The 27,681-nt window shown below is 37.0% G+C and overlaps 5 protein-coding genes across 9 annotated transcripts; 2 read left to right on the forward strand and 3 right to left on the reverse strand.

Moving 5' to 3' along the window:
- Positions 1-70: 70 nt before the first annotated feature.
- On the reverse strand, positions 71-5,533 carry LOC137734909 (SURP and G-patch domain-containing protein 1-like protein). 3 transcript variants are annotated; one of them, XM_068474228.2, is made up of 9 exons: positions 5,348-5,533; positions 3,800-4,241; positions 2,693-2,819; positions 2,377-2,483; positions 1,549-1,665; positions 1,024-1,158; positions 688-870; positions 369-547; positions 71-281 (listed from the first exon to the last, which is right to left on the reverse strand). In XM_068474228.2, the coding sequence occupies exons 2-9, from the start codon at positions 4,197-4,199 to the stop codon at positions 255-257; spliced, it is 1,275 nt and encodes a 424-aa protein (XP_068330329.2). In that variant the 5' UTR covers positions 4,200-4,241; positions 5,348-5,533; the 3' UTR covers positions 71-254. The 3 variants fall into 3 exon arrangements, with proteins under 3 accessions (XP_068330329.2, XP_068330331.2, XP_068330330.2); XM_068474230.2 differs by having other exon boundaries at positions 3,800-4,224; positions 5,348-5,527; XM_068474229.2 differs by having other exon boundaries at positions 3,800-4,257; positions 5,348-5,493.
- Positions 5,534-6,193: 660 nt separating this feature from the next.
- Positions 6,194-10,381, forward strand: AGL26 (tRNA (cytidine(34)-2'-O)-methyltransferase). The gene is made up of 7 exons (XM_068474232.2): positions 6,194-6,474; positions 6,567-6,688; positions 7,539-7,607; positions 7,711-7,769; positions 8,252-8,312; positions 8,413-8,466; positions 10,069-10,381. The coding sequence occupies exons 1-7, from the start codon at positions 6,282-6,284 to the stop codon at positions 10,345-10,347; spliced, it is 837 nt and encodes a 278-aa protein (XP_068330333.2). The 5' UTR covers positions 6,194-6,281; the 3' UTR covers positions 10,348-10,381.
- A 6,249-nt stretch (positions 10,382-16,630) lies between these two features.
- On the forward strand, positions 16,631-18,239 carry LOC137734911 (uncharacterized). The gene has a single exon (XM_068474231.2). The coding sequence runs from the start codon at positions 16,785-16,787 to the stop codon at positions 17,889-17,891; it is 1,107 nt and encodes a 368-aa protein (XP_068330332.2). The 5' UTR covers positions 16,631-16,784; the 3' UTR covers positions 17,892-18,239.
- Positions 18,240-21,647: 3,408 nt separating this feature from the next.
- Positions 21,648-24,889, reverse strand: LOC137734908 (protein gamma response 1). Of its 3 annotated transcripts, none has more exons than XM_068474227.2 (4): positions 24,666-24,845; positions 24,496-24,591; positions 23,115-24,239; positions 21,648-22,667 (listed from the first exon to the last, which is right to left on the reverse strand). In XM_068474227.2, exons 3-4 carry the CDS (start codon positions 24,235-24,237, stop codon positions 21,946-21,948), a joined length of 1,845 nt encoding a protein of 614 aa, XP_068330328.2. In that variant the 5' UTR covers positions 24,238-24,239; positions 24,496-24,591; positions 24,666-24,845; the 3' UTR covers positions 21,648-21,945. The 3 variants fall into 3 exon arrangements, with proteins under 3 accessions (XP_068330328.2, XP_088553783.1, XP_088553784.1); XM_088697657.1 differs by having other exon boundaries at positions 24,496-24,582; positions 24,666-24,843; XM_088697658.1 differs by lacking the exon at positions 24,496-24,591 and having other exon boundaries at positions 24,666-24,889.
- A 934-nt stretch (positions 24,890-25,823) lies between these two features.
- LOC137735032 (large ribosomal subunit protein eL31z) lies at positions 25,824-27,412 on the reverse strand. The gene is made up of 2 exons (XM_068474391.2): positions 27,192-27,412; positions 25,824-26,258 (listed from the first exon to the last, which is right to left on the reverse strand). Exons 1-2 carry the CDS (start codon positions 27,278-27,280, stop codon positions 25,976-25,978), a joined length of 372 nt encoding a protein of 123 aa, XP_068330492.2. The 5' UTR covers positions 27,281-27,412; the 3' UTR covers positions 25,824-25,975.
- Positions 27,413-27,681: the final 269 nt, after the last annotated feature.

The raw sequence follows: 27,681 nt of genomic DNA on the forward strand, positions 1-27,681 counted from the left end.
TGAAAAGCCACTAGGCACTACAGGGACATCACCTTTACTGCTCAATAAATACATTCGATTCGACCAACAATTAAAGAAAACAAATTGTTATTTTTTATTAATTCACAAAACAGACTTGAGATACAAATTTGTTCTGTCCAAAATATCCTATCCAAATCTTCTGTTACTCCATAAAGTTATTCATTCAACTTCCAATGAACTTATGACTACCAACCTCACAAATATTACGTCCAAGGGCAGTTGTAACCAATCTCTCAGTAGTACGCCTTCCGCGGATTGTTCTGCAAACCAAAAAGTTCAGACAATGTATCAAAACCCTAATCTCAAACATGGCTTACACAAAAGGAGAACGGAAAATTCGGTAATACCAGAGGATTGGGTCTGTATCGGTAACCAAGCATCATCCGCTTCTTATACTGTTCGTATATATCATCTTCAGGAGTCACCTCTCCAGGTTGTTGAGCACCAACCCCCAGGTTGTCCTTCTTCACATTACCTGCCATTATTGGATCCGAAATTCCTCTTCTGGAGCTCCCCAGACCCTCACCTGAAATTCACTTACACCATGAGGTTTCTACCTTTGAATAACACATGCGCACAGTACAAAGGATGATCGCTGAAAATCCGGCAACAAATTCAAACAACATTCTATTTTCTGAATATCATAATAAGAGAGAAAAGGTCTACCTTCTTTCCAACCCATTTTCGACAAGAGTTTATGGCCCACATTATCAGCCTGGATTTTTGCCCTATCTGCAGCTTCTTTGGCAGCTTTTTGTGCAGCTGCGTCGTTACAAGCAGACATAAACTTCTCCAGCTCTTCTTGTGGGATGTAATCGCCCATGTGATGACCTTTCTTAAGAGAAGGTGCTGTGAAGGGACCAAAAAAAAAAGTACTTATTGTGAGGAAAAGCAAATATTTTGACCATGTACGTGCATCTATCCTAACCAAAATTAGAGCTAAAATAGGGAAAGTTTCAATAACTATAGAAACTTCTGGTTCCATCAGTAGCAAAAATGAACCTTGAAGAGAAGCAGGAGGGGGCATTTCATCTTTTGATTGTTTAGGTTGTCTCTTTCTCTCTTCCTGAGCAGCCTTATTTGCGTAGTACTCCATCATGGCAATAGGATCTGCACCTGTTGGTGCAGAGAGCTCACCTATAATTGAAAATACAAGTAGTAAGTTTCCGACCAACCAGTAAGGCCAATCAAATGTCTCCAAAACATTTAGTTAAACTAATACCACAGCACAAATAGACAAGCTGAGACATACAGATGTTTCAAGATAGGAATTTGTGCAGAAACCGTCTAATAATATAATATAGCCACTACAAAAGCTTAGCTTACATAAAAACGAAAATCCAGCAGAAATTTTGATTCTAGGAAGTAAACCACAAGCACACTATGCACCCCTATTACAAAGCAATTTTATCTCGTTTGTCATCTCCAGATAACAAAATTTCAATTAAATTCATAACTTGAAGCATAGGCATATACGAAACTGAAGGGGAAAAAGACTCGAAAGCATCAAAAGATGTTATCATTTACCTGTCCTTCCCTCAGTGGCATCATATAAAGCAGAGGCGGGAGTTTGATAATTCAGATGCTTCACAGTAGACCTTTGGGAACTACTAGTGGATTTGGAAGCTGATATGCTAGTACCTCCTACACACATTAACACCACAGAATCTGAGTCTCAAACGAACTAATGTTTCAGCAGAAGTGCCAATACGTGATGCATCTTCAAAGATCACATTCCAGGTTTCATATTATGAATCACAAAAAGGATATTGAATCTTAATATTGAGAGAATACTAGGAGTCCTAGGCACACAAGGACCTCGAATATATTAAATCCAACCAATCTGACCGTGTTGTATTTCTAAAAGCCAAGTAGTGTTCCCTCAAAGCAGAAAAGATTTCAAGAAGCGACCAAATTAAAACATATGTTGTATTACTAGGGTATGGAAGGCAATGAACAAAAATCAACACAACATTATCATTAGTGGAAAAGTTAATCAGACAAGGTTATCAGACAATCGAGGCAGGAACAGTCAACATTGCGCATAAAAAGTTTCCCCCCTACCAATGTCAGCACAATTATTTGGGTGAATTTTGATTGATCAACCGAAAGTAAAATCCTAATTTTTTTTGCGACAAGTGCACACACTTTCACCCCCAAATACTAATAGCATAGACAGATGGTGCAGTCAGATACACACCCACAAATCCAGATACTACACTCATTGTGAAGCCTCCACCAAGCTTGATGCATGCATACAGTTCAAATAAGCATAGTTTTGGAAAAAAAAAATTTGTTTTTAATTTTATTTTAAAACAGAAGGCAAAAAAAGGGAACTGGAAATCTAATACCCACCATTACGAGATGTTTGTGAATCCCTGGTCTGTTGGAGGGCCCTCTCTTCAATAACAAGCTGATACTCATAATATTTGTAATCAGAACAGCTCTCGTCAAATAAAAATCTGCAAACAAAATAAACCCCCAATGCATATAGCATATGAACTACCATAAATGGAAGGAGCCAAACCAGGAAAAAAAAAATGATACTCCAAACCTACATCTTTAGTGAACCTTACCCCACATCAGTCTCCGATTGCGTTTCATAAATGCCAACAGACAGATTGTACATAACAGACAAAACAATTAGGTGGAAACTTCATAGGGTACTTACTTGAAAGGGGTATCTCCAAGATTTTTTTGACGTGTAATATGCTCAAATTGCCTTCCATGTTTGGCCACAAAACTTGCTAGTTTGTCAGCAACTATCTTCACTGTTGAATCAGTTGGGGAAGGTGGGGCTGCATATCACTTATAAAACTGATTAATACCGAGAGCATGAACAAGGGAATGCAAATTACTCTTGTAGCAGGGGTGCCACATATTCCAATTCTTTCATTGAACATCTCTTTCCACCAATGTTGATAGGAACTTAAGGAATTAGCTGCATTAATGAGACAAGAAATATTCAAGAATGTTTTGTCCTTTTCATCCACACCACTCAAGAGTAGAGAACACAATTATTGAGATGATTTTCTCAATAACAGGGTATTTACCGGAGGCACAATTTCAATTTACTTAAATTGTTTTTACCGGCCACTTCTATCTCTCTCACTTTCAGTCAAGTTTTAATTGATTATTATAGAAGAATCAGAAAGTACCAACACCTCCCATTCTCAACTAGTGGACTAAAAAGAGTGGTAAATGGCACCACACGCTACATATAAAGAAAAAAGAGTCCACAGGCTCTATGTGGATGATAGAAATCCATCACACCTAGTAAAAGGCTAGACTCCAACTCGCCTTACAGGTGAAAAAAAAACACACAAAAGAAAATTTCATATTGGCGAAGTGATATAACTTCAACAAAAGACGAGAATGAGGGGCAGGATCTTTTTTTAAAACAAAATAAGGAAGAAAACTATTGAGGAAAGAGGAAGTGGGGAATAAGACAACTGTTCACAATGGGGTGAAAAGGCAGAAAAATAGTTTGAATGATAAAAGTGAAGTTAATAATTCAACAGTTAAAACATCAAGAGTGGATGAAGAAATCAATTCTTGCCATAGATTCTGTACAAAAGAAAATATGAAAAAAATTAAAAAAAATTACATAGTTAATAAATACATGCATAAAATTACTGGACAATAAAATAGTATTAAAGCAAAATTAAAAAAAAAAAATTGATGCTCCAAATTTTGTTCTTAAAAAATTAACTGAAAATGGAAATACCTTAAATTGCAATTAAGAAAGTTAAAGGATATGCATATATGCAGTAATTACCAACATCCACTTCTCTGTATGATTCCTCTACGGGATCCGGCTGACCCAACTTTTGCCGTTTAGTTGGTGCAGCAGCTGCAACATTTGCAGCATCTGCTTCATCTTCATCCTCATCTGCACCTAACTTAACAGGTGGTGCAACAATCTTTGATTTCTGTTTCAAGCTGAAGGCAAGTTTGCTACCTGAAGCAGCGGCCACCTTGCGTGCATCATTAGCCTTCAGTTCAGCACTGGTTTTACCAGTGGTGGTAGGAGTCAAAGTCCCTGAAACAACTTTACTTGGTCTAGACTCGTCTGCTGCGGAACCCTTGTCTTTATCCTTCTCTTGTTGAAGTTGTCTGAACCTTTCCATGAACGAACCATCATTAACAAAGAGGCTAGGAGTCACTCCTTTGTCCATTGGAAAAGAGCCAAGTTTGCTTAGGCTGTTTACAGGAATTCACTGTTTGACAAGTAAGCTTTCAATGCATTTAGCAATTAAAGTGATTCTCTTATTTGATCTTTGCAAATTTTTTTTAAATTTACAGTTAATGTATGTCTTTCAAACTATCACTGAAAGGTTAACACAAAAAGATAATCCCACATTTTCGCAAAATGCTGTGAATGGGGCTTGGTTTCAGAAACAACCGCAAAATGTGCAAATCCACACAGCTTTATGAGTGGGAAGTTCAAAACCAGTGCAATGGGTATCCCAAGAGAAACAACCACACTGGATATACCGGTAGTGCCCAGTGTATGCATTTGGAAAACGAGGCCAGCTCCCAGCCATTATCACCAAACAAACACCGAACACTCAGGACTCCAATGACAATATACAAAACCAAATTCAAACTGCTTTTATTAGATTACTTCAAACTTAAAGCTTGTGACTTTTGAGGTGATGTTTTTTCAATACCTTGAGAAAACATATATCACAAAAGTTAAACAAACTGAGACCGATGATACTTGATCTAAAAACCATTTAAGCGATTGAATGGATGGTACAATAAGCTGTTTCAAATGAATTTTAGGCTTTTAGCTAACAATCTTCATGACCAGAAGCCACCAAAAATATTCCCTCTTACAAACCATTATAACATATTCCCAGGCTTCAAAACCACAATCTAAATACCATTACCCTATTTAGCGGCATCATCCAAAACTTCCAGGTTCATTTTAGTTTCGCCGGTCCACTTTAGCAATTATTTTAAATCTAAAAGAAGAATCACTAATCTCAATAAAGCATCCAAATTAATCATCATAACATTGTCAGAACAAATTCAGCTCGATAATCCACAAAGTCTCAATCTTTTTATGCGCTTTGTATACATACTAATCCAAACACACTGATCTAATCAAATACAAACCCTAAAACGCAAAATCAAATTGATAAAATTAAAATCATTTTACCACACAAAAAAAAATTTAAACTTCCGAACCCAATTCAACCGAAAACATCATACGACCACAAAACACCACCACCAATCAACCGGCGTAAGCCAAAACACAAGAATCCCAAAACGAGAGACGAAATAACATTAAAATTTGAGCAACCAACTGGAAACTAACCAGAACGAAATCGATTCAATCTCAGATCTTTGATCTTCCTCCGATTGGTCGATTGGAGATGCTTTTGCTGAATTAGGGATAGGAATCGGAGATCCTCTCTCTCGTATGTTTAGAGGACCACGACAAAGCGAGACCGCCTGGACTTTGCAACAAGTAGGCTCGGTTTCGTTATATATATGTTTTATTGACGATTTGTGTACCTAAACTCTCCTTTATTTTCCAACAAAAAACAATGAATTCTTTTTTATTTTGGTGAATTTATTTCTTTTTTGCTTTTTTTAAGTAATTAGCAGAAAAAAAAAATGTTATATGAGTTTATTCACTTTTTCAGTTTGCCACATTAATTATAATTTTAAACGTTGTGTTATATTAATTTATTAAAATCAGTAATTTGTCATTTAAAATTTTGATTACATTACATTTTTTATTAAATATAATTATACAAAACATATATGTTTACATGAATTATTGTGATTATTAAATAATTATTATAGTAACTATAAGGATTGTAATCAGTCATGTAACGTTCATGTTATCCAATATCCACGTTTGTGCTTTTATTTTTAATAATGTTTTAAAAACAAATAATATTTGACTACTTAAAGATAAGTAAGAATTTCTATTCAAAACTTTTTATATTCGAATCACAAATTTTTATAATTACAATAAGAAAAGTTCATATTATGAATTGCTATATGAAAATTATTTTTAATATATAAACAAATTTTATAGATAAGTTTATAATATAAACTTTTTTGATAATAGACCCAAAATTTTATAAATAAATAATGAAAATTTTTTGAGTACGAACTCGTACGCATCATTTTTAAGTAAAGTATTGGTCTTTAAAACTGCGTGTGTCGACTCACTGTCGAGCAAAGCAAAGAAAGGGGGAAATGCCATAGCTGCTGATAAGCAACAATCAGGCAATCCAATGGACACAACGACGACAACAACAGCAAGCGGCTTGAAAACCCTAACACCTTTCTCTCCCTTCTCTCCTTTATCTCCTTTCCGCATGCGCTCCTCAAAAGTTCCTCTCTTTCGTTCTCTCTGCTCGGCCCATCTCCACCGCAGCTCCCGCCTCTCTCTGTCCTCCGCTCGTTTCTCTCCCCTCTGCTCTCTCTGTCTGTACTCTCTCTCTCTCCATATATATAGGTTTGTATATGTATGTGTGTGTTGTGTTGTAATGGGTAGTAACTGTATTGTTGTGGTGCAGCTGCAGCTGATGGGATTGGGAGCAGAGGAGAGTGCTTTCTGGCAAATGGGGTAGGGGAGGCAGTGAAGGAAGAACAAGTTTCACAAAGTAAGATTCTTCAAGTGGTTTTAGTCTCTCCACAGGTACTACAAACTTCCAGCTTTTTAATTTTTTGGTGGCTAACTGAATTTTCACAATTACTTATGAACCGGGAAATTTCTAGTTTGATTGATACTTGCCATTCTGTTTAGCTTATTGCCCTTAAATTATGTCAAAATTCATAAGATCTAATGTATATCTGTCTATCTATGACTCAAAGTGCGATAATTGTATCGATTTTTGTTCTGCTTTGATTTTGGCATTTTTCATTTAATTGGGATGAATCGATGTTTTAAGTGATTTGTGCACAAGTTGTTTTCTAAATGAAACCAATACGGACATTGATAAATTGGGTATTAGCCATATTACAATTCATTGCGGTGTGCAAGTCGCATGCATGATACTAATTCAATCTTGGGTGGTTTAGGTCGCTTTGTCAAGGAAATGTGAGGATTAACTCATTGTTGTTGGATGATATTGTTTTCTGATGATAAGCTCAAAATTCTTAAATTTGTCCAGCATCTCTCTTCCTGAGTCTGTTGTTGTGGATTTCCAATCACTTGTGCCCATTAAGCAGAAACGGTTATTTACATAACCATGAATATCGGTAGGATTAGATGAAGAATTTTGCTGTCCTTAAAAAATTAACCTTGTTTTTCTTAGTAAATACATGAAAAAGAATTCAATGGTATATACTGAAATAGTAATTGTGCAAGGCACTACCACATTTTACCTTTTCTTTTTATATTATATTCTTTTAATTTTAAGTATACACCAACTTTTGGGTGCTGAAGAATTCAGTGACTCAAGTATAATTTGTGTATCGCTTCGTTTTAGGTCACGAACTTCTCAATTTCTGGAGGCTGGTTCTGAGATTTCTATTGTCCTTGGCAGATTCCTGGAAATACAGGTTGCATTGCCAGAACATGTGCAGCATCAGCTGTTGGGCTTCATCTTATTGGGGTAGGTTATATCTCGTCGTGTCAATTTTTCTATTATTCTTTACAGGCGAGATGGAAGGATCTGTCCTCTACTGGACACTTAACATGCTTTTGTTCTTTGTTAGCCACTAGGATTCAAGATTGATGATGCAAAATTAAAGCGTGCTGGATTGGACTATTGGCCGTATCCTAACAATCGCTAGTAAATGTTAAATATGTTGTTTCTTGTCAAAAAACAATGTTAAATATATTCTTTCTTCTGTATGTTAATTTAGTAATTACTGCAAAATGACTTTCAGTCATGATTTAATTTGTTAAGTAGCTATATTGGGACATCTACTTTGAACATCAAGATGGAGGGGTTTATCAGTAGTGCAAAATTGCATGTGATTTCTTGTACTTAAACATTTGATTGTTTATTCCAGCTCTGTTTTTAATTTTCTTCCAAACTACAGTTCAAAGCCATGATATGCTCGTTGTACATGCATGTATTTGTTTCTTGACACTGCTGAAGTGAGCGTTCAGTTATGTAAATGGTACATACCAATTCCCCCACCAGCTTTACACAGTTTATGTTTTTCTTGTTTTATAATCAGTGTTATTTTTTATTATTTTATCTTCAAATGAAAGTTCTTCATGTTTTCAACAATTAACTTCCAATTTTAGATATGTGGTGGTTAAAGTTCACAGCTCATGGGCAGAATTTCAAGACTATTTCAGGAAACAGGTTTGTCCCGCTTCAAATTTCAAAGAATGGATTTTGAATGTCTTTCCCATACTTTCCATTTGACTGTTTTCTTCCTCTCCCTATTCCTTTATATCTACAGGAGGGGGAAAAGCGGTTGCTTGCATTTACAAAGAGAGGAACAAAATTTCATTCAGTAAGTTTCTGTCGTTTCAGTCTCACTGTGCGTCAGGATTTTATCTGTGACATCCCACATCGCCCAGGGGAGTGATCCTTATATGTATATTCACATCCCTACCTAGCACGAGGCCCTTTTGGGAGCTCACTGGCTTCGGGTTCCGTAGGAACTCCGAAGTTAAGCGAGAAGGGGGCTAGAGCAATCCCATGATGGGTGACCCATTGGGAAGTTGCTCGTGAGTTCCCAAAAACAAAAACCGTGAGGGAATGGTAAGCCCAAAGCGGACAATATCGTGCTACGGTGGTGGAGCGAGCCTGGGAAGTGATCCGCCCCGGGCCGGGATGTGACAATTTGGTATCAGAGCCTAACCCTGGCCGTGGTGTGCCGACGAGGACGTCGGGCCCCTAAGGGGGGTGGATTGTGACATCCCACATCGCCCAGGGGAGTGATCCTTATATGTATATTCACATCCCTACCTAGCACGAGGCCTTTTGGGAGCTCACTGGCTTCGGGTTCCGTAGGAACTCCGAAGTTAAGCGAGAAGGGGGCTAGAGCAATCCCATGATGGGTGACCCACTGGGAAGTTGCTCGTGAATTCCCAAAAACAAAAACCGTGAGGGAATGGTAAGCCCAAAGCGGACAATATCGTGCTACGGTGGTGGAGCGGGCCTGGGAAGTGATCCGCCCCAGGCCGGGATGTGACATTATCCTGCTAAATTTCCCTAACAATCATACCTGCAGTGATAACCTTTATCTGCACCTTGTATTTTCATAGTTTGTTTTGTACCTGTCATGTGTAGTAGTCACGTGTATTGACTTTTCTTTTCTCCTAAGTTTCCCTTTAAGAGGGAGAGTTTAATCATTCTTCATTTTGGTTCCTTGGTAAACATCAATTTTCGAACAAAACCTGACTTGAACAATGCAAATGTTTCTTTAATTTGTAACAGCCCGTGGATCTAATATGCTATAAATTCTCACAGTCATAGCATTTCATAGACCCAATTTGCATGTTTTTCCCTTATACTTAATTATATTTGTTCGTTATTGCGTTAAATTTGGGAAGAAGAGTGACATTGTTCCATACTTGAGAGCAGTTGGCTGGTCAATGATGATACTTGGTCACTCACGTAGAAATAGATAGAGAGTTTCAAGATACTTGGTAGTCATTCATGGCGATGTATAGAAATCCCATTAACTATCATGAAATCATACGAACTGATAGGCTGCTAATTTTTGGCAATAGCGTGCTGTCAAATCAACTGCTATATTATGCTTCTCTCATATTAAACAAGTGTAAACAATTTACTCGCATTCTCCAGATAATCCTCCATTGTGCTAGGAATTTATGTATTTCATGAAGGCTTTGTTGCCTCTTTTGCTTTTTTACTTTCTCTTAAGGGAGCGCTAAACGTGCTCCTCCAAGTACACGTCTACTTTAGTGCAGAGGTGTATTTGCACTTCCACTCTAGAGCACAGAAGAGTACTGGAGAGTGCTATTTGCACTGTCGCTCCTTGTCGGGAAGCTGAAATTTTTATTAACACTTGCGTTTTGTTGACATGCATTGTTGCCTGGCCAATGAAGTAAGTGTTCTAAGTTGACTAACTAGTTCTACTTTTCAGGACTTTTCTTATAGAAGGGGTGATTTTCTCATATTTGGCTCCGAAACATCCGGCCTACCACCTGAAGCACTCGAAGACTGCAAAAGTGAAACGATTGGCGGTGGGACAATTAGGATTCCAATGGTTGAAACTTATGTAAGATGTCTGAATCTCTCTGTAAGTGTTGGCATTGCTCTGTATGAAGCTGCCAGACAGCTAAATTACGAGCAGCTTGATTTTCCAAATGAAAACTGTATTGATAGTGAAAAATCATTTGTCACCGAGGATATTTTTGCTTAAGGCATTGTATTAGAACTCATTGTTTTACTGCCAATTCGAACTTGAGAGAACGAAAAAAGAGCATTACTATATCTGAATTCTGCAGGATATGGTACTTGATGAAGTTTTAGCAGACACAAAAAACCACTTCGAAACCGTCTTCCACCATTTGATCCATCCCTCTAATCGCATTGGACGTCCCAAATGGACCACATAATTCGGATTTATGACCTACCACTTCTTCACCATATCTGTGCATACAGTATGCAGGTTGTAGATATGAACTTATTAACGTATGCTCGTACATAAATCGACTTGTACAAACTTGCTCTTGGTCCAGTTCTGCTGCTCTTCCATGAACTGAGTGGTAAGTTCTATTGGATACCATGCATTTTGTGCTTTGAACTACTTAGGGTTGGTTTGACATTGTTGAAATTATTTTAAAAGCAACTTTCTAAAAAAGGGCTAAAATTGTGTTTGGTAGATGAAAAAAAGTGTTTTTGTCAAAATCATGAGTCCAAAACAGCAAAAAGCAGAAGCAGTTCTACCCCTACTTCTGTAAATAGCGTTTTTTTTTTTCTCACAGCACAGCAATCCCAAATTAGCCCTTAGTATGTCCTCTCATAGGACTATGGACGGGACGGCTGTGAATTTTAAGGCTAACTTAGTTAGAAATGACTAAAATACGTTAGATAGAGAGATTTGAAGTGACACGGATGCAATATATTTCGAGGAATTTTAAATTGTTAATTAGAAATAAATCATTTGATAATCATTTTTGTAGTTTATTTCTGACTAATTGAACTTATATACCTTCATACTTACAAATTCCCTCATTTAAGAATCAAGTTATTAGTGATAAAAAAAATTAAAAAATATATATCAAACATATGTTAAAAATAAAAAATAAATAAATAAATAAAATAAATAAAAGAGAGAAAAAGAAAGAAAGTTGAAGGGGTTGACCACTGTTCAAGTGAGGACTTTGAACTATGTTGTAATGGAGACGACACAACTCCATGTGACGCATGACCCATCAGAATACCAAACCAACCAAGCTTTAAAGTTTTCACTTTCTCCTTGAACGTTGAGAAAAATAAATCAAATATTTCTTTGCCCGGCACTAAATGTGCTGTTTCTTCAAACTTTGATATCCTAATGTTACTCTAAAAATTATTTAGATTACATAGTGCGCGGGTCAAATAGCTAATGAGCTAACTATGTCATTCGGTTGAATGCAGAACGTGTCAACTCGTCAACCAAGTTTAGTTGGTGAGTAAATGAATGTGGTGGTGGTGGTGTCGAATATTTCTGTTATTGAGCAATTATGGTCAAGAAAAGAACTCATTTCAGCCTCTAAATTTTAGAACCTGAAGACAAGGTTGTTATTCACTACGAAGTTCAGATTTCATACAAACACTTGTAATTTTCTTGAATCATAGCATGCAATTGCATCATTTATCCCATTTAATTAAAATATTTGGCATCCTGCCAGGGATATCCGGTGATGATAATTATCCCATCTCTGCACATGCTATTTGAACTCCTTGTTGTCCACGACTTTCAATTGGATCCATACATTTGTTTTGCTTCCAGATTATGGATATAATTTGCGTTCCATTTATTCTAACAGTCTAAAACTTTACTCATTCAACAACTTCACTTGTATTGACCGATGATGTAAAATTAGATGCAAACATCTACATTCCATGATTCAAGAAAATTACAGTTATATTTCGACTTAAAAATAATGAGCATGATTGGAGATGTTCGTTTCATTCATTAACAAAGAAATTAAGTCTTGGTTAATTAGTGAACCAGCATGAATGGTTTTCAAATAAATAAAACGAGCAGGAAAAGAGGAGCAAATAAATGAAGGCTGAAATAATGAACCTCCATATATCGATCAAAATTTAGTAGAGTAGAGCAGCAGCAGCAGTGGGGACAAAGACAAAGTTGTAAGTTGCAAGGACCCATCTTTGTTAAAAGTTTCGGTGCCGAAAGGGTGGATGTTGGATAAGACACGTACACTGGAGACTCCATGAACTGGAATATCTATTTTACAAAATGATAAACACAAGCATTTAACAAATTGTTAGGCCTATATAGCTAGTAATGGTGAGTGAAAACCGGAAAATTGTGGAACCGAACTGAACCGAACTGAGCGAAAAAAAAAAACCCAAAAAAACCGTTATGCGTACCAAATAAGTCGATGTACATATGTGTTGGTAGTGGACTGAAAGAAAACAAAACATAAGCTAATAATGGAAGAATAAGTCTTCAATAATGAATGATAATTATAAGCTAAGATAATAATCATGATTGTCTTGAATAATGTTATAGATTCAGTAATAATAGAGAATATTATTAGTCTACATGCATGATGTGATCAACTAAGGACTAATTTTGTGGAAAATCTTCCAAATTATAAATCGTTAGATGTTAGATTAACGTTGTTATAATTGTAGTGTGTAACTAAAAACGTGGTCTATATATATAGGATAATAAGTAGATGATTAAATTATTTTAAATTAAATAATCTTCAAAGATGATCTTAAAAAATAAACATTTTAGATCGGCACACAAAATTGCAAAATAAGAAAAAAGAAATATAGAAATAAAAAGTCCAAACCAGGGATTTGTAGCATTTATTTATTTTAATTGAAACTTTGTAGCGGACCAATTTCAATTGATCGTTGCCTCATTTGAAAATAAAATGGGGATTGTAATAATTGACAAAGTAATTAAAGCCATTATGGCTTTTGTAGAAAAATTATCTTTCGGTGTCAGAAATAATTAGGGTGATAACTTGATAACTTGATGACCGATATTATTATATGATTAGAGTGTACACTATAATTACTTGGTGAAGACGTTTAATTGTTTCAATGATGATTATATATAATAAGGTAGGGACACTAATTAAATTAGGGAGAGAAAAGGCCCTTCATCATTGGATTTGAAATCTAATTGAAACATTGGTATCATGGTGGGGACATATGCGTGGATTGGATTATCATGCTTTGCTTTGCTTCGCTAGTTAATCGAAACTTGTGATTTCATTTCATGGCACGTTTAAGTAAGAGAAATCAGATTAAAAATACGGATTTGAATTTCGATTACAGAATATTCTGGTATTTTCTAATTATTGAGGAATTTAAAATTTGGTGGGGATCCACACAAATTTTGGAATCTAACTACAACAATTGGAGGAATTGGATGCTCTACAATTTGATGAGAATTGAATTTCAGGTTATTAAGAGAATCAGAATGGATTTTTCCTTCCCATTATACCATTTGTTTCTAAAATTCGAGAATTACCCTTCACATTAACCTAACACCACATTTTGCCCTTCACAAAGTTAAAATAAAATAAAATAAAATATAGTTTTACCAAAAAAATTAATAAATAAAAAAGAATTAGCATGTAAAATAAATTAAGGTAATTTAGTAAAAAAATACTATCTAGTCATATATCAATGGCATGTTTTTGTTTTGAACTTAATCAATAATATATTTTTATTAATTAGACATAGGTCAATGATGAGTGCCACATGTACTTTAAGTCACTATATGTAGTTAAAATTTGACTCTTTTATCCTTCTCTCTTTCTCTCTATGAATGCAACATGGCCTCCTCGACCTCAACAAAGTCCACCAATACCCCAGTACTAATAATGTCACATCTCGGCCCAGGTCCCCACCATATCCCAAGCTCGACTCTACCGTAGCACAATATTGTCCGCTTTGTGCCCCGACGACGCCCTCACGGTTTTGTTCTGGGAACTCACGAGCAACTTCTCAATGGTCACCCATCCTGAGATTGCTCCAGCCCAATCTCGCTTAACTTCGGAGTTCCCATGAACTCTGAAGCCAATGAACTCCCAAAAAGTCTCGTTCTAGGTGGAGATGGGAATATACATATACGGCTTACAGGATCCACTCCCCTGGACGATGTGGGATGTTACAAATACCGAGACCCTAGGTTACGAACTCAAACTTAGACTTCTACCTCCATATTTTCTGGCGAGGCTTCATGATTTTCCAACTAGGTAAGGGTTGGGAACTCATGAACTTCTTCCTTTTTATGGTTATGATCTTATACCAAAGTTTGAATATGAAAATCCATTTGATTTGGTGAAGGTTAAATGAAAGTCAACTCAGAGAAATTTTCCCCTGTTTCCAAAGAAGGACCGGCGAGGTTCCAGGTATTTTCCAGCCAACTCGGTTCATGGCTCAACCTCAATTAGGTATATTTCTATTCCTTACCTCTTATTCCTTACCTCTTGAGCTTTATTTTGGCTTTTGAATCTTTGAATTTGGTTGAGAAATGAACCCGTTATGGCTATTTGAAGTTTTCTAGCCACCTCCCATGCATTTCAGTCTTCTTCTTCGTTGGTTTTCAATATGAATTCACAAAACAAGAAACAGACATTGCGTTGCAGTGTCTGAATCCAAAAACCTATCTGAATCTCAATGCACAATCATAGAACAGGAAACAGACAATACAACGAAGTGTCTGAATCCACAAACCTATTTGAATCTCAATGCACAATCACATAACAGGAAATAGACACTGCAATGAAGTGTCTGAATTCACATAACAAGAAACAAACAATGCATTGCAGTGTATGAATCCACAAACCTATTTGAATCTCAATGCATAATCACAGAACAGGAAACAGACACTGCAACGAAGTGTATGAATCCAAAGAACCGAAAACAGACACTGCAACCTGAATCCACAAACATACTTGAATCCAAATGCACAATCACATAACAAGAAACAGACACTGCAACTAAGTGTCTGAATCCACAAACCTATTTGAATCTGAATGCACAATCACAGAACAGGAAATGGAGGTTGAAGGTGGTGGGACGCGGGGAGGCTGAAGTCTAAAGGTGGTGGGAGGCGAGAGGCACGATTTACAATGAAGGAGATGGAAAGGTTTGGTGTTTTATATAGTAATGGCATCATTTGTAATTTTAATTTGATTGAGGTGTTTTAATGTATTTTAAAGTCTCGTTGACCTATTTATAATTCCAATAAATTTGATTGACATATTGTTAATATCATAACTTTTAATTGATTTTATACAAATCACCCAATAAATTATTATAATATGGACATTTTAGTAATCACATTGATTTTCATTGTGATTTCATTGCGATTCATGTGAATTAGTAAACAGTTATATGATTGAATATTATTCTTATTCCGATTCCTGAAAATTTTAATAGACAGTTTCGACAGGAATCTGATTCTGATCCTACCCCATTCAACTCCTCATCAATTCAACCTCTCCAAAGTTTGATTATAGTTACATAGACGAGCCATTAAAGATATCTTGATATTAATTAGGAGGAACTCAGAAAATGTGGAAAAGGACTCTAAATCTTCCTATGGTGAATTACTAGCCTATTTATTTGAGGGAATCACATGGCCACATTGGTGAGTATTGAGATTGGGTTTGAGGTTCTATCTCAAAAACAAAACAAAAAAAACTTACAATGTAATGTGGTCCGTATTGATTCAGTTTTTTATGGAAAAATGATTTACGAACGTCGTTTTTAACTTTATGCACACTTTTTTTTTTTTTTTTTTTTAACCAATGACTGTGTTATATAGTGAATTAAATTGTTAAATGTTAGAAGATAAGGAAATCCAACATCTACCATAATACATAAATATTATTACTTTCAGCTACTGGATAATGTATTCAACAAAAAGAAGAATCAATGGCAAAAGGGGACGTGCCAAAGGTGAAAAGACGGAAATCACGCCCTCAATATTACCATGGCCGTTCAGACCTTTAGTTTTAGCGCAAAGTTTTCACAACCAAACCAATTTGCTTTGGTAAATGAGTATTACTATATTACATGGGATTCATTCACCGGGGAACCAGTCCAAAAAATTAAAAAAAATTAAAAAAAAAAACCCTAAAATTAAGTTGTATTGGTGGAGAAAATTTTTATTATAATCAGAACACGAATGGTACACTACGTGTTTTTATATAAGTGGTGGAAAATTTTATTTTTTAAGTTATTAATTTTTTAACATTTATATCCCATTATTTATATAATGACACATTATGTATCACCTCGTATCGTGTCATATTGAAAAATCTCTCGTATTGTCCATGCATGCATTGTTAATCAACATTTGCATGTGCAAATCCATATTCAATTAAATCCTTAAACCTGCAAGCACATGCACAGTGAACCTCTGTTGCCCTCACATCCTTGCTGCTCCTGCATATATATTATACATCTCACTCCATCAACTTCCAAACCCCCATCTCCCCTTCTCTCCCTCCCTCCCTCTCTCTCTCTCTCTCTCTCTCTCTCTCTCTCTCTCTCTCTCTCTCTCATGCAATAGCACTTACAGTCACAGACATCCATCCACTCTTATCAAGTGAACAGCTAGAGAGAACCTCTCTCTCTCTCTCTATCTCTACCATGAAGATGATGAGGTTGCTCTTAATCTCAGTGGCAACATTCTGTGCCATTGTCTCAACTGTGAGCTCTTCTTGTTCCCCGTCAGACCTAGCAGCACTTCAATCCATCAGAACCGGACTCACCGATACCTCATTGGGCATCTTCAACTCTTGGGTCGGAACCGATTGCTGCGTAAACTGGTACGGAGTCAGCTGCGGTCCCACAACCGGCCGAGTCGTCGACATTAATCTCCGAGGCGAGTCGGAGGACCCCATACTCACGAAATCCGGTCAGTCCGGGTTCATGTCAGGATCGATCTCGCCCCAAATTTGCAGACTCGACCACCTCACCACCCTCGTTCTCGCCGACTGGAAGGGAGTCACCGGCAAGATACCCCAATGCCTCACCACCCTCTCCAAACTCCGAATTCTCGACCTCGTCGGAAACAAGATTTCGGGAGAGATTCCGGCCGATATTGGCAACCTCAAGATGCTCACAGTCCTCAACCTCGCGGATAACCAGATCTCCGGTAAGATTCCGGCGAGTCTCGTTGGCCTCTCCGGGCTAATGCACATGGACCTCAACAACAACCAAATCACGGGGGAGATACCGGCCGATTTCGGAAAACTAAAGATGCTGAGCCGGGCTCTGCTGAACCGAAACCAGCTCACCGGGTCGATCCCCGATTCCATTGGCAACATGAACCGGTTGGCCGACCTGGACCTGTCCAGGAACCAAATGTCGGGTTATGTACCGGACTGCCTTGGGAAAATGCAGGTTCTTTCGACGTTGAATTTGGACAGAAACTCGTTTTCGGGTCAATTGCCAGCGTCCCTTTTGAGCAATCGGGGTATGGGGATCTTAAATTTGAGCCGAAATGGGTTCGAAGGTAACATACCGGACGTTTTCCACGGAAATTCGTACTTTATGGCACTGGATTTATCGTACAACAATTTAAAGGGGCCGATACCCGGTTCATTGTCGGCGGCGAAATATATCGGGCACTTGGATCTCAGCCACAACCACCTGTGCGGGGCGATTCCTGTGGGGAACCCGTTCGATCACCAGGAAGCGTCGTCGTTTACCAACAATGATTGCCTCTGCGGGAACCCGCTGAGTACTTGTTGATCGTGTGGATTCTGCCGGTATGGATTGTATAAGTTATCGTACCGGTTTCGTTTCACTCCGAAGTTCCGGGCATATGCGCTTTTTTATATAATTTCTGTGTATTGTAACATTTATTACGTGGTTTAGTTTTTTTTTTTTTTTTTAATTTTATTTTATAAAAAAAAAGTATTAAGTTCTATATAATTTGGTTGAAAGGACAAAGAAAAAGGCAGAAATGTATATGCATGCACGTGAAATAGAGCATCACGTACAATATCTTTTTCATAAGATTGAGAGAGAGAGATTCGTAATGTATTATTTATATACTGTGCACTATTTGCATGGGAAATGGTATTATCTACTTGGTAATCTCAAATGCTTAAAAATTGCCTCTTATTAAAGTTAGGAAATTATTGCATGAGGTCTACCCAATATTAGATGTAGAGGAACATAATCAATCAATATAAACATGAGTTGTCATGTAATAAAATCGGTTGTTTAAAATACGTAATGTGCACAATGACTAATTTAGAATGCAAACAATAGTCCTCACAATTTACATGTGATTGCTTAAAAAATTATACCATTATATTTTCGATTGTAAATATGTAAACTCGTTTGAATGCAATTTGACAACATATCATTTTGGAAATGATCGAATTGATAGGTATAGCTTCAATGCTACTTATCATTCAATATTACAGCTGTTTAGAGGTTAATTTTGATTTTTACAACTATTTACATCTTTTATTATTATTATTATTATTATTATAACCTTTTATTTCTTGTACCATTCAATGTTGAATTTAGAGTAAGTTGGTTTGCAACTGAAAATGAAACTTAAGGATATGCTTTAACTTTGGAGCAGTGTTTGTTTTAGCTTTTGGCAAAAGACAAACCCAAGGCATGTGAAGGGCATCATAAGTTTCCCACAACACAGACACTGAGATTTGAAGTCGGTGGGAAATGATTGCGAGCAACTTATTACTCTATGATGAGTACGGACCCTCTCCGGATCTAAAAAAAAAGAATTCAATGATCAAATGATTCGGGCTGTTGAAATTTGATCCAACGGCTACAAACAGAAGGTTCTTTTAAAAATTATAATAATTGTAGTCGTTAGATCAAAATCCAACGGCCTAGATCATTTGACATTTAAGCTCTGGTTTTTTAGACTCAGAGAGGCTCTGTACTCCTCTATGATGAATGCATGGAATAATCGGGGGACATTAGGATGACGCTTTGATACGACTCAGAAAGTTAGGATGCTACAATTCTCAAAGCTCAAAAGTTTTCCATCTTTTCTTCTTTTGATGTGTCAAAAAAAGAGTATATAAAAAGTAGCGACAGTCTTTGCTACATTACACAACAGAAAGCAAGGCATTTAAATAAAAAGTAACTAACAATGTTACCGTAATTCGCTTGTACACACTGTTCACGCACCTGAATTCTTTATATACATGCATTAATGATAAGAAATTAGCCGTGCAATTAGATAAGGTAACAAAAATGCTAGTCACTTGCTCATACATGGACCATTGATGCACTGTGAGCTCTTTACATGCATGCATTAATGACATAAATCAATCTTGCAGAGTAATTAAAATATTACAATCACTCGTTTATGCACGAACAATTGATGCACTGTGACTTTGCTTATGGGTAAACAGTCAAAAATCAACCTCGTAAAATAACTTTTTGCTGTTCTGTACTAAATATCCAAACAAAAAATTCAACATGTGTGAGGATGGTAGTTCCGAAGCATTAAGTTGCCACCATTTATGTTCCATTTAGGTCAAGGATCTCACAAGGCAAATAAATACACGCACATATGCATGTCCAGACTACTTGCTCTTCCTCTTAACTATTTGCGGCCCACTTTCCGGTTGAATTTACTCACTAAAATAGTGACAGACTGACAGTACCCCAAGATTTCACAGTGCAGACAGACACAGTTAACTCCCAGAGCACGGCGGCAAAGACGAGCATGGTTTTACTAAGATGCGCGGGTTGACGCCAAATACACCCACCCCATACCCCACTGGGGGACAAGAGTCACAAGGCCAGTCTGGATTCACAGAGGCCAAAATTGGATAGCTGAAAGGAATTTGGGTCCCAAGAATTCAATAGAGAGCAGCACAGACAGTCTGTAAAACCAATCAAGCTTTGTTTAATACGGATACGGGGACGTCTTCCTCATCCCATGCTTCTTCATAAATGTACAACAGACTTAGGGATGGGTAACGACGGGCGGGTAATCGTGATTATTTACCCATAATCGTTTATGTTTATACCCGCATAACCGTTTACCTGTTGGATAATTATATAAACAGTTATACTCATAACTATAACCGTTTATAAACGGTTAACCATACTCATAACCGTATACTCATTTAACCATAATCGTTTACCTATTTAATTATAAACGTTTACCCATTTATCCATGTTTGAACCCGTTTATCCTTTATTTACCATTTTTCCATTTTTCACCTATCTACATGCCTTTTTTTTAACAACTTAAAAATTACAAAAGAAAAATTTGTCATAATTTTCGTTTTCTGACAATTAAACACCTTTATAGATACATTTTAGCATACATCAAGACTTGCTCCGATTAGTACTTCGTATCTAAAACATTATTTTCAAGTAATTACAAAGTTTAAAAATCAGATATTATAGGATCGTATGCGTATTTATGTATGTATACATACTCTTCTGCGTTACCATTATCGCCAATAAGATCCGATCCAATGCAGAACCACATCATGTAATATACAGTGAGTACCTAAACCAGCAACTAAGGAGACGAATGCGAGTGCTACAAGTTAGACTACTAAAAGTAGAAAGGACAATGGAACTGACTCATTTGTGTTCTTTCCTGCATTTGATTTGGTGTCCTTCTATGCGTAAACGGAAGCAAATTTTTACAAAGTACTAAATATTACCATCGTAGGCGAAAACGATACATCAGAGATTAACATGGTTCTGCATAAAAGCTTACTACCACAGACAAAGCACGGCAAGGAGGGAGAGATGAGCGGGGGACTGGGTGTTTGAAACTCTAAGTCTGGCGAAGAGACTGAAAATTTAGGGTTTTCATTTATTTTTTAAATTTTACATATATTAAATTAAATGGGTGAATGAATACCCGTTATAAACGCGGGTAATACCCATAATTGATGGACACCCGTTATAACCGCGAGTAATACCCATAACCTCCCATTTAAATTTCATGGATAAACGGTTATACCCATAACCGTTTGTTCGTCTAAACGATTACCCATAACCGTAACCGTGAACTTTAAATAGGCGGTAACTGTGGTTATCCAAACCCATGGATATTTTTACCATCCTTAGCGAACTATAGACTTAACACGAAACCTAATTTACTCTCCGACACTTGAGCTAACCCGAAGAGCTTTTATCAGGATAAGATTTCATAACAGAAAATGTTTAGTCATGCATGCAATTTGACTCTAGTTTTTCTTAAATTATTTATACAACGGGTGAGTCCTAACAACCCGTTCTGAACTTGACAAAATGTCTATCACAGCAAAGAAGAGAAACTGGTGTTGCAGCAACGCGCTCAGAGTTCTAATTGTGGAGGACTCATTTAACCTCATTATACACATGATTATGCATTTTCAAAGCTATATCAAAAGGCACACACTAAACAGCAAGCAATGCTAATGACAGCCTCATAAGTAATACATGAGGCAAATATAAGCATGTTCAAAGGCAACCGAGAATTGCTTGACAAGTAAGTAGATCAAGACGTTTAGCACATAAAGATATCAAATAAGATTTTCAAAACCAAGGAAGTTCCATAGTGTTCTGTTCTCAACCTAAAATACTTAGCAGATGATTTTACATTTCCAAATTCAGAAATTAAAATTTAAATACTGTGCCCTGTAATAAAGGATATTACAAGAGGATGTCAAATTATGAAACTACTGTTTGTAAGGTTGACAAATTTCTAGGAAAAGAGTTTTTTGGACCTTTTTTATATGAAATTAAATATGACTACAAATCAATGATCTACGAAAAGAAAAAATGAACCAAAATTTTCTCAATATCACATTTCAGATTCAAATCCAATATTCCAAAACCCTTCTGGAGTAAGAGGGGGAGCATACCTATACCGATGACGAGAAACACCTTCATGGTGCTCACAGCGAAAATTTTGCTTATTATTATCGGTGTCCTTACCACCGCCTTCATTGGGAAGGACAGCGTCATAGAACTTTTTGCACTGCTTGCATTCAACTCCTTTCAAATTTTCCCGCTCAGCTTTCTTTCTTATAGGTTCTACAAACTTGAAACCATTTTTACCGGCCACTGGAGCTGGCATCTGCTGCTTCTGTGGCCTAACTACAGCGTTAACATCCTGTGTTTCATCATCTGAGCTATCTAGATTCATGTCATTTGGAGCTGGAACTGGAACTGGACGATCAGGAACTTGTTCCTTTGTGGCTTTATTCAAGTTTCCTCTGATGTTCTCAAGTGGGGTATCAAGAAAATCATCGTGTGGGTCAGGCCCATCTTGGCCTTGACGCCTCCTAGTATCCACCCAGCTGGAAGCAGGCCGTTTTCTCCCAGCTACTGGGGCAGATTTTGAGGTGGGAGGGCATTTTTGTGCAATGGGGAAGAAGGAAGTAGAAGAGATAGGACTAGCTGCTTGAATTGGCTTGCCTCCTTTCACATCCTCCTCCAAGTTATTGTTACAACTGATTTCATTCCTGACTTTTTTTGTGCATAAAGTTGACGCAGAAGCATTCTGATTTTTCTCGACAAGATCTACAATTTGCAATAGATGAATCAATCAAACAAGGGTGCCAGGAAATGAAATCCCAATGGAAAACCGAACCACAAGCTAAAGCTACGTGCATGTGTGCTATTCCCCTATTACTATAAACTTAGGAATCGAAAATGTTTTTAAAAGTAAAAGATACCACTCAGACTTCAATTCAAAAGTAACATACAAGATCAGCCATCCCAATATCATCTAGTAAAGCTATAATTGGAAGAACCATAAATTCCAGTAATACATATTTCTTACAACAACTTCAATTGAAAGGTAACAGACGAAAATCAGCGGACCCAAAATTATCCAGTAAAACAACATTTGGCAGATCATCATAAGTTTGTAGTTTGTACTAACACACATTTTCCTTGGGAGTATTTATATTTCATTTTCAAAAGACTAATAAAGATGGAAAGAACAAAACAGAAAGAGCATCATACCATGTGAAGTTGATGGATTTTGATCGTATCTCAACAAATCACTTCTATCTTCCAACTTATTCTGGGGTAGCATATTCTCCCTTGTAAGACCAAGCTTTGTGCGGAGATACTTGTGCTGAGATTTCAGGTTTTTGTAAGCACCAATAAGATCTGTGTACTTCTTCCTCTCAGCCTGTAAACCCGAGGTCATTGATTCAATCTGTTGATTTAACTTTTCACATGAATCCCTTCTTTTGGCCACTTCGCCAGCCATGCCTAGTTCATCAACTTTTTCCTCTAAACTAGTTACTTTGGCTAGAAACTGTTTTTTCTCCCTCAGATAACCCTCCACTTCATTGTTCTTTGTAAGGAGCTCCTTTTGGAGTTGACTAACATTTTCTTCCAAAATTTCCAATTTGGCCCTGAGAAGTTTTTTCTCTTCTTCTTGATCATTCAAAAGCTTTTCTTTATTCATGATCTCAGAAGACTGATGCTCAACCTTTCGAAATAAATTTTCTTCTAGCTCATTTCTTTTGGCTACTTGGTTAATCTTTTCCCCGAGCTCCTCTTGGAGTTCATGAACTCTATTTTCAAGATCACTCAATTTAGCAAGAAGCATGTTTCTACTTTCTTCACTCTCTTTCAGTTGTTTTTCCTTATCCATAATGACAGCATCTTTGGATTGAATCACTCCGAGCAACTTACTCTCCAATTCCATTCCCTTATCTACTTCCGTAGACTTCTGCTTCAGCATTCGCTCAAGCTCATTACCTTTGAACTGCACACCTTTCAGTTCGGCGAGTAGTTGGCTCACCTTCTCTTCCTGTTCCTTGGATGGATTTCCCTTGTCAAGCTTGAGTAAGCGGTTCTCTTCAAGGGTTTGTTGCTTTTCAACTCTAAGTGTTTCAATTCGACATAAGAGATCATTTTCTTTCTCTTTCCATTGGTTTTCGAATTTCTGGAAGCTTTTAGACTTAGATTGGAAATATGTATAAAGCTGGTTGCAGAAAACGTATTCAATCTGAGAAATCCTGTCTTTGGCTTCCTGAATCGTGGCAACGAGTAAAGTACTAAGCCCAGAGACATAGTCCACACCATCCAATTCACTGTCAATGGGGTCACAACCTACTTTCAGAGAGTCCATCTCTGAATTTTTTACATAACAAACAAAAACCAAAAATAAGCAAAACAAGCAGCCATAGCTAAATTCAAAAAATATAAAATCTCTTATTGTAAGTGACAAACAATCTCCAAAAAGCAGAAAGCACAATGCCTAATATCCACACTAATCAAGCAAAGAAAATTCAATTAATTTCACATAAAGCTCGAAAAACTGCGAGGAACTAACATAGCTCGAGATTCAAATGAATAAATATATACAATCAGCAGTCTGAAACATTACGGTTCTGTTTGGTCGCAGTGAGTGTGGATCTTGGCCCTTCCAAATGCCGAATTCAAAATTAAGAACTCACAATTCCACTTCCCCTCTCTGAAATCCCTAATTTGCAACAAAAATGAACTATAAAAATCGCGAAAGTAAGAGAGTGAGAGAGAGAAAGAGAGAGAAATTACCTCAGTGGAAGTTAGCTCTATCCGTAGGAGAGTACAATGCAGAAGATTAACGGCATCCTGATGATCATTCGCTAGCTCTCTCTCTCTCTGTCTACCAGTGAGTGTTGGTGAGTGGCTCTGCAACTTCTGGGGTTTGAGCGGGCATGTTTGGCTGCGAGTTTTGTTATTATTTTTGGGCAGGAGGACTGGCGGGACGTTGTTGTTTTAAAAGAAACTTCGCGGGCACGATTTCTTGGCGCTGCAAAGTTAAACTGTGAAAAAAAGGAGGCATGTCGTAAAGAAAGTGTTTATTTTTCCCTCTCTTTTTCTTCTTCTTCTAGCGAGATTAAAAAATATTGTGTGATTATTGAGTCGACTGGAAAATAAACATTAAAGATTGAATTTAAAAAATTGAACGTTGAAAATTAAATATAAGAATCCAACGGTGAAGATTGTAGAGAGTAATGCTTGGGGATCAGAATTTTTTAAACCAAATGATGTAGTTGTAGATAATTGGATTATTAATTAAATGTCAATTAACGTGCTTGTTTCTTATTGGTGACACATCATTTGTTTTAAAATTTTGGTCTCCCTAGCACTACCCTTCTTTAAAATGTCAAAATACTTACTACTTAGTACTACAGTCTATTGATATTTCTCTTTACTTGTAAGTAAAAGGTATTAGGTTCGATTCTCGCCAAAGGCGAATTTGAACCACATTTCTTATGGCTAACCCAGTAAGGCTCAACCCACTCTCTCATCCCCTTAGTATAGATAATATCATTGTTCAAAAAACAAAAAAAAAATTGCCGGACTACTTGGTAAGCTAGATGCAATTAAAAGAACATTACAATGAAAGGTTGCCACGTTTAAACAATACATATTAAAAGTAATATTAAAAACTAGAGTGGACTAGAAATGATTCACCAAGAATTCGAATTTGGGTGTAGAGAGTGGAGAGCAGAGCTCTAGTCAACTTGGGTAAACTTAGATATGCACTCAACAAAATCATTGCTTTACCATAACTTGATCAGCTAAACCTCGTTAGCCAAGAGGAATTTGAATCGTAAGTTGGACAGCTTGGAAGAGTCTTTTGGGTCACCTTCAAGGTGTACCTTTTGAATCTCCCCGGTAAATTCTAGAATGTTTCCCGGGCATATCTCGTGACAAGAGATATACTAAAGGCGACAAAACACTAATTAAACCATTCAAAAACTCTGATTTAGAAGTTCCAAGGACAGACAAAACCAGGCCACACATCCTCAATTAAACAAAAGTACAACCGAAATTGGGATCACCTAACTAGAACAAAAACGGGGTTTAAACGGAGTTCAGCTTTCTTCTTCATCGATCACCTTGGTGCCCAAACCACTAAATCCCTCTGGAGGGACCTCCGTGACAGCGACTAGCGAGTAAAACTCTTCCTTGGCATCTTCATCATCATTTCTCTTCCGTGCAATGCGGATGCGTACCCTTCTTGGCACACTCCGAATGCCACGGCTCCATATGTGCTTGTTGAGCTTAACATCCACTCTGACATCAGGGGTTCCCATAGCCTTCTGAGCAAACTTCCTGATTTCCTTTATCGCATTTGGTGCCTTCTTCTTAAATGTGCTGCATGGGAATTAAGACAACGGATAATTAACAGTGTGATAAGCAAATAGCCCACCTAATGCCGAACTTTGCGAAAACATATAAAGAAATACTGCTGCAGAAATGGAGCCTGCAACGCAATTCGGAGAACCATATATTTTTATTTAATGAAGCTTTCTGAAAATAGTAACGGTTCAGTCTTCTAAATCACTAAACGGTTAGGCTTCTCACCAGTGCATCATAACTTAATACTCCACTACACCTCGTGTCCAATTGGGCAACGTCGAAAATCAAGAATGTAATCAATATTTAACAAGCAAGGCACATTTTGCCCACAAAACCCTTCAATTTAAGCCGCCAATAACTCTAACAATCAGAGGCTAGGAGGACATAAAAGAATGTTGGCAAATCAACAATTCACTTTCTACTAAGAACAAACCATCAACAATGTTCTTGTGGAGAGATTTTTCAGTGTGCCCGGCCACGGGCACATATGCCATATGTCATGAAAACTTGAAAAAAAAACCTTCCCTCCACTTATATGGCATACCGCCCTGTGTTCCGGGCACAATGAAAATCTCGCATTCTTGAGAAGCAACTAATCAATACCCTAGTAAACATAAGCACTCTAGACAAGCAACTAATCAATACCCTAGTAAACATAAAACTGTCATTGCAAAGGAATTCTCCAATGATTCAGGAAATGAAAGAAGCTATAGAAAAAAAAAATGATCAAGCTGCTAAAAACCCTAATTATCTCACTCCAAAGCTTAGATTTTGATCCATGACCCAATAAATTAAAAAATGCAATCAATAAAACAATTAATTCATCACTTTTAGCTCAAACACCCCACAAAATAAAACTATTAAAAAACAAATATCAAAATCAATTTAACCTCCTTAAACTAAGATCTAAACCAAGAACAAAACATCAGTAAAATTCTGAGGGCTTACCATCCATGCAAGCGTTTGTGGAGGTTGATAGTGTACTCTCTGGTGACGACCTCCTCCTTTCTTCCCTTGCCGCGGCCCTTCTCCGCCATTGTTAAAGCTTTGAGCTCACCTCCTCCTCCCTGCTGCAATGAACTTGCTCTCCGTCGGCTGCTCAATGAGCCCTAGGGCTTTAGCGATAGGGCGATCATGTACTGATGGACATTTCATTAAATGCCCTTATGTTTTCTACTAAACTACACCACTGTCCTGACTATTATGAAAAAGATGCAAGGTTAATTTTGTCTTTCTGGTTGCTTTCAATTCTTTAATTGGGTTTGTTTTGGAAAAACTGGGCCAGACCCAACTAAACACCGCAGCCCATATTTAGGATAACAACTTAAAATGAAGGGAATGTTAATGTGACGATATTTTTTAGAAAATTTTAACGAAAAGCTTTTGGTACTATTCATTTTAACGAAAAATCATATTTTTATACTAAAAATTCAATCCT

This window comes from Pyrus communis, chromosome 7, assembly GCF_041283825.1.
Source record: "Pyrus communis isolate YQ-2024b chromosome 7, ASM4128382v1, whole genome shotgun sequence".
Classification (NCBI taxonomy): Eukaryota; Viridiplantae; Streptophyta; class Magnoliopsida; order Rosales; family Rosaceae; genus Pyrus; species Pyrus communis.

Bases quoted from the DNA above. Each gene is read 5' to 3' on its own strand.
- LOC137734909 (XM_068474228.2), bottom strand. From the start codon at position 4,199: ATGGACAAAGGAGTGACTCCTAGCCTCTTTGTTAATGATGGTTCGTTC. The intron at 1,159-1,548 runs GTAAATGATAAC...TTTCAATTATAG, and splicing joins TGCCACTGAGGGAAGGACAG to GTGAGCTCTCTGCACCAACA. The intron at 548-687 runs GTAGACCTTTTC...AGTGAATTTCAG, and splicing joins GAAAATGGGTTGGAAAGAAG to GTGAGGGTCTGGGGAGCTCC.
- LOC137734911 (XM_068474231.2), top strand. From the start codon at position 16,785: ATGAAGATGATGAGGTTGCTCTTAATCTCAGTGGCAACATTCTGTGCC.
- AGL26 (XM_068474232.2), top strand. From the start codon at position 6,282: ATGGACACAACGACGACAACAACAGCAAGCGGCTTGAAAACCCTAACA. The intron at 7,770-8,251 runs GTATCCTAACAA...TTCCAATTTTAG, and splicing joins GCTGGATTGGACTATTGGCC to ATATGTGGTGGTTAAAGTTC. The intron at 8,313-8,412 runs GTTTGTCCCGCT...TTATATCTACAG, and splicing joins AAGACTATTTCAGGAAACAG to GAGGGGGAAAAGCGGTTGCT.
- LOC137735032 (XM_068474391.2), bottom strand. From the start codon at position 27,280: ATGGCGGAGAAGGGCCGCGGCAAGGGAAGAAAGGAGGAGGTCGTCACC. The intron at 26,259-27,191 runs GTAAGCCCTCAG...ATTCCCATGCAG, and splicing joins CACAAACGCTTGCATGGATG to CACATTTAAGAAGAAGGCAC.
- LOC137734908 (XM_088697658.1), bottom strand. From the start codon at position 24,237: ATGGACTCTCTGAAAGTAGGTTGTGACCCCATTGACAGTGAATTGGAT. The intron at 22,668-23,114 runs GTATGATGCTCT...TGCAAATTGTAG, and splicing joins AAATCCATCAACTTCACATG to ATCTTGTCGAGAAAAATCAG.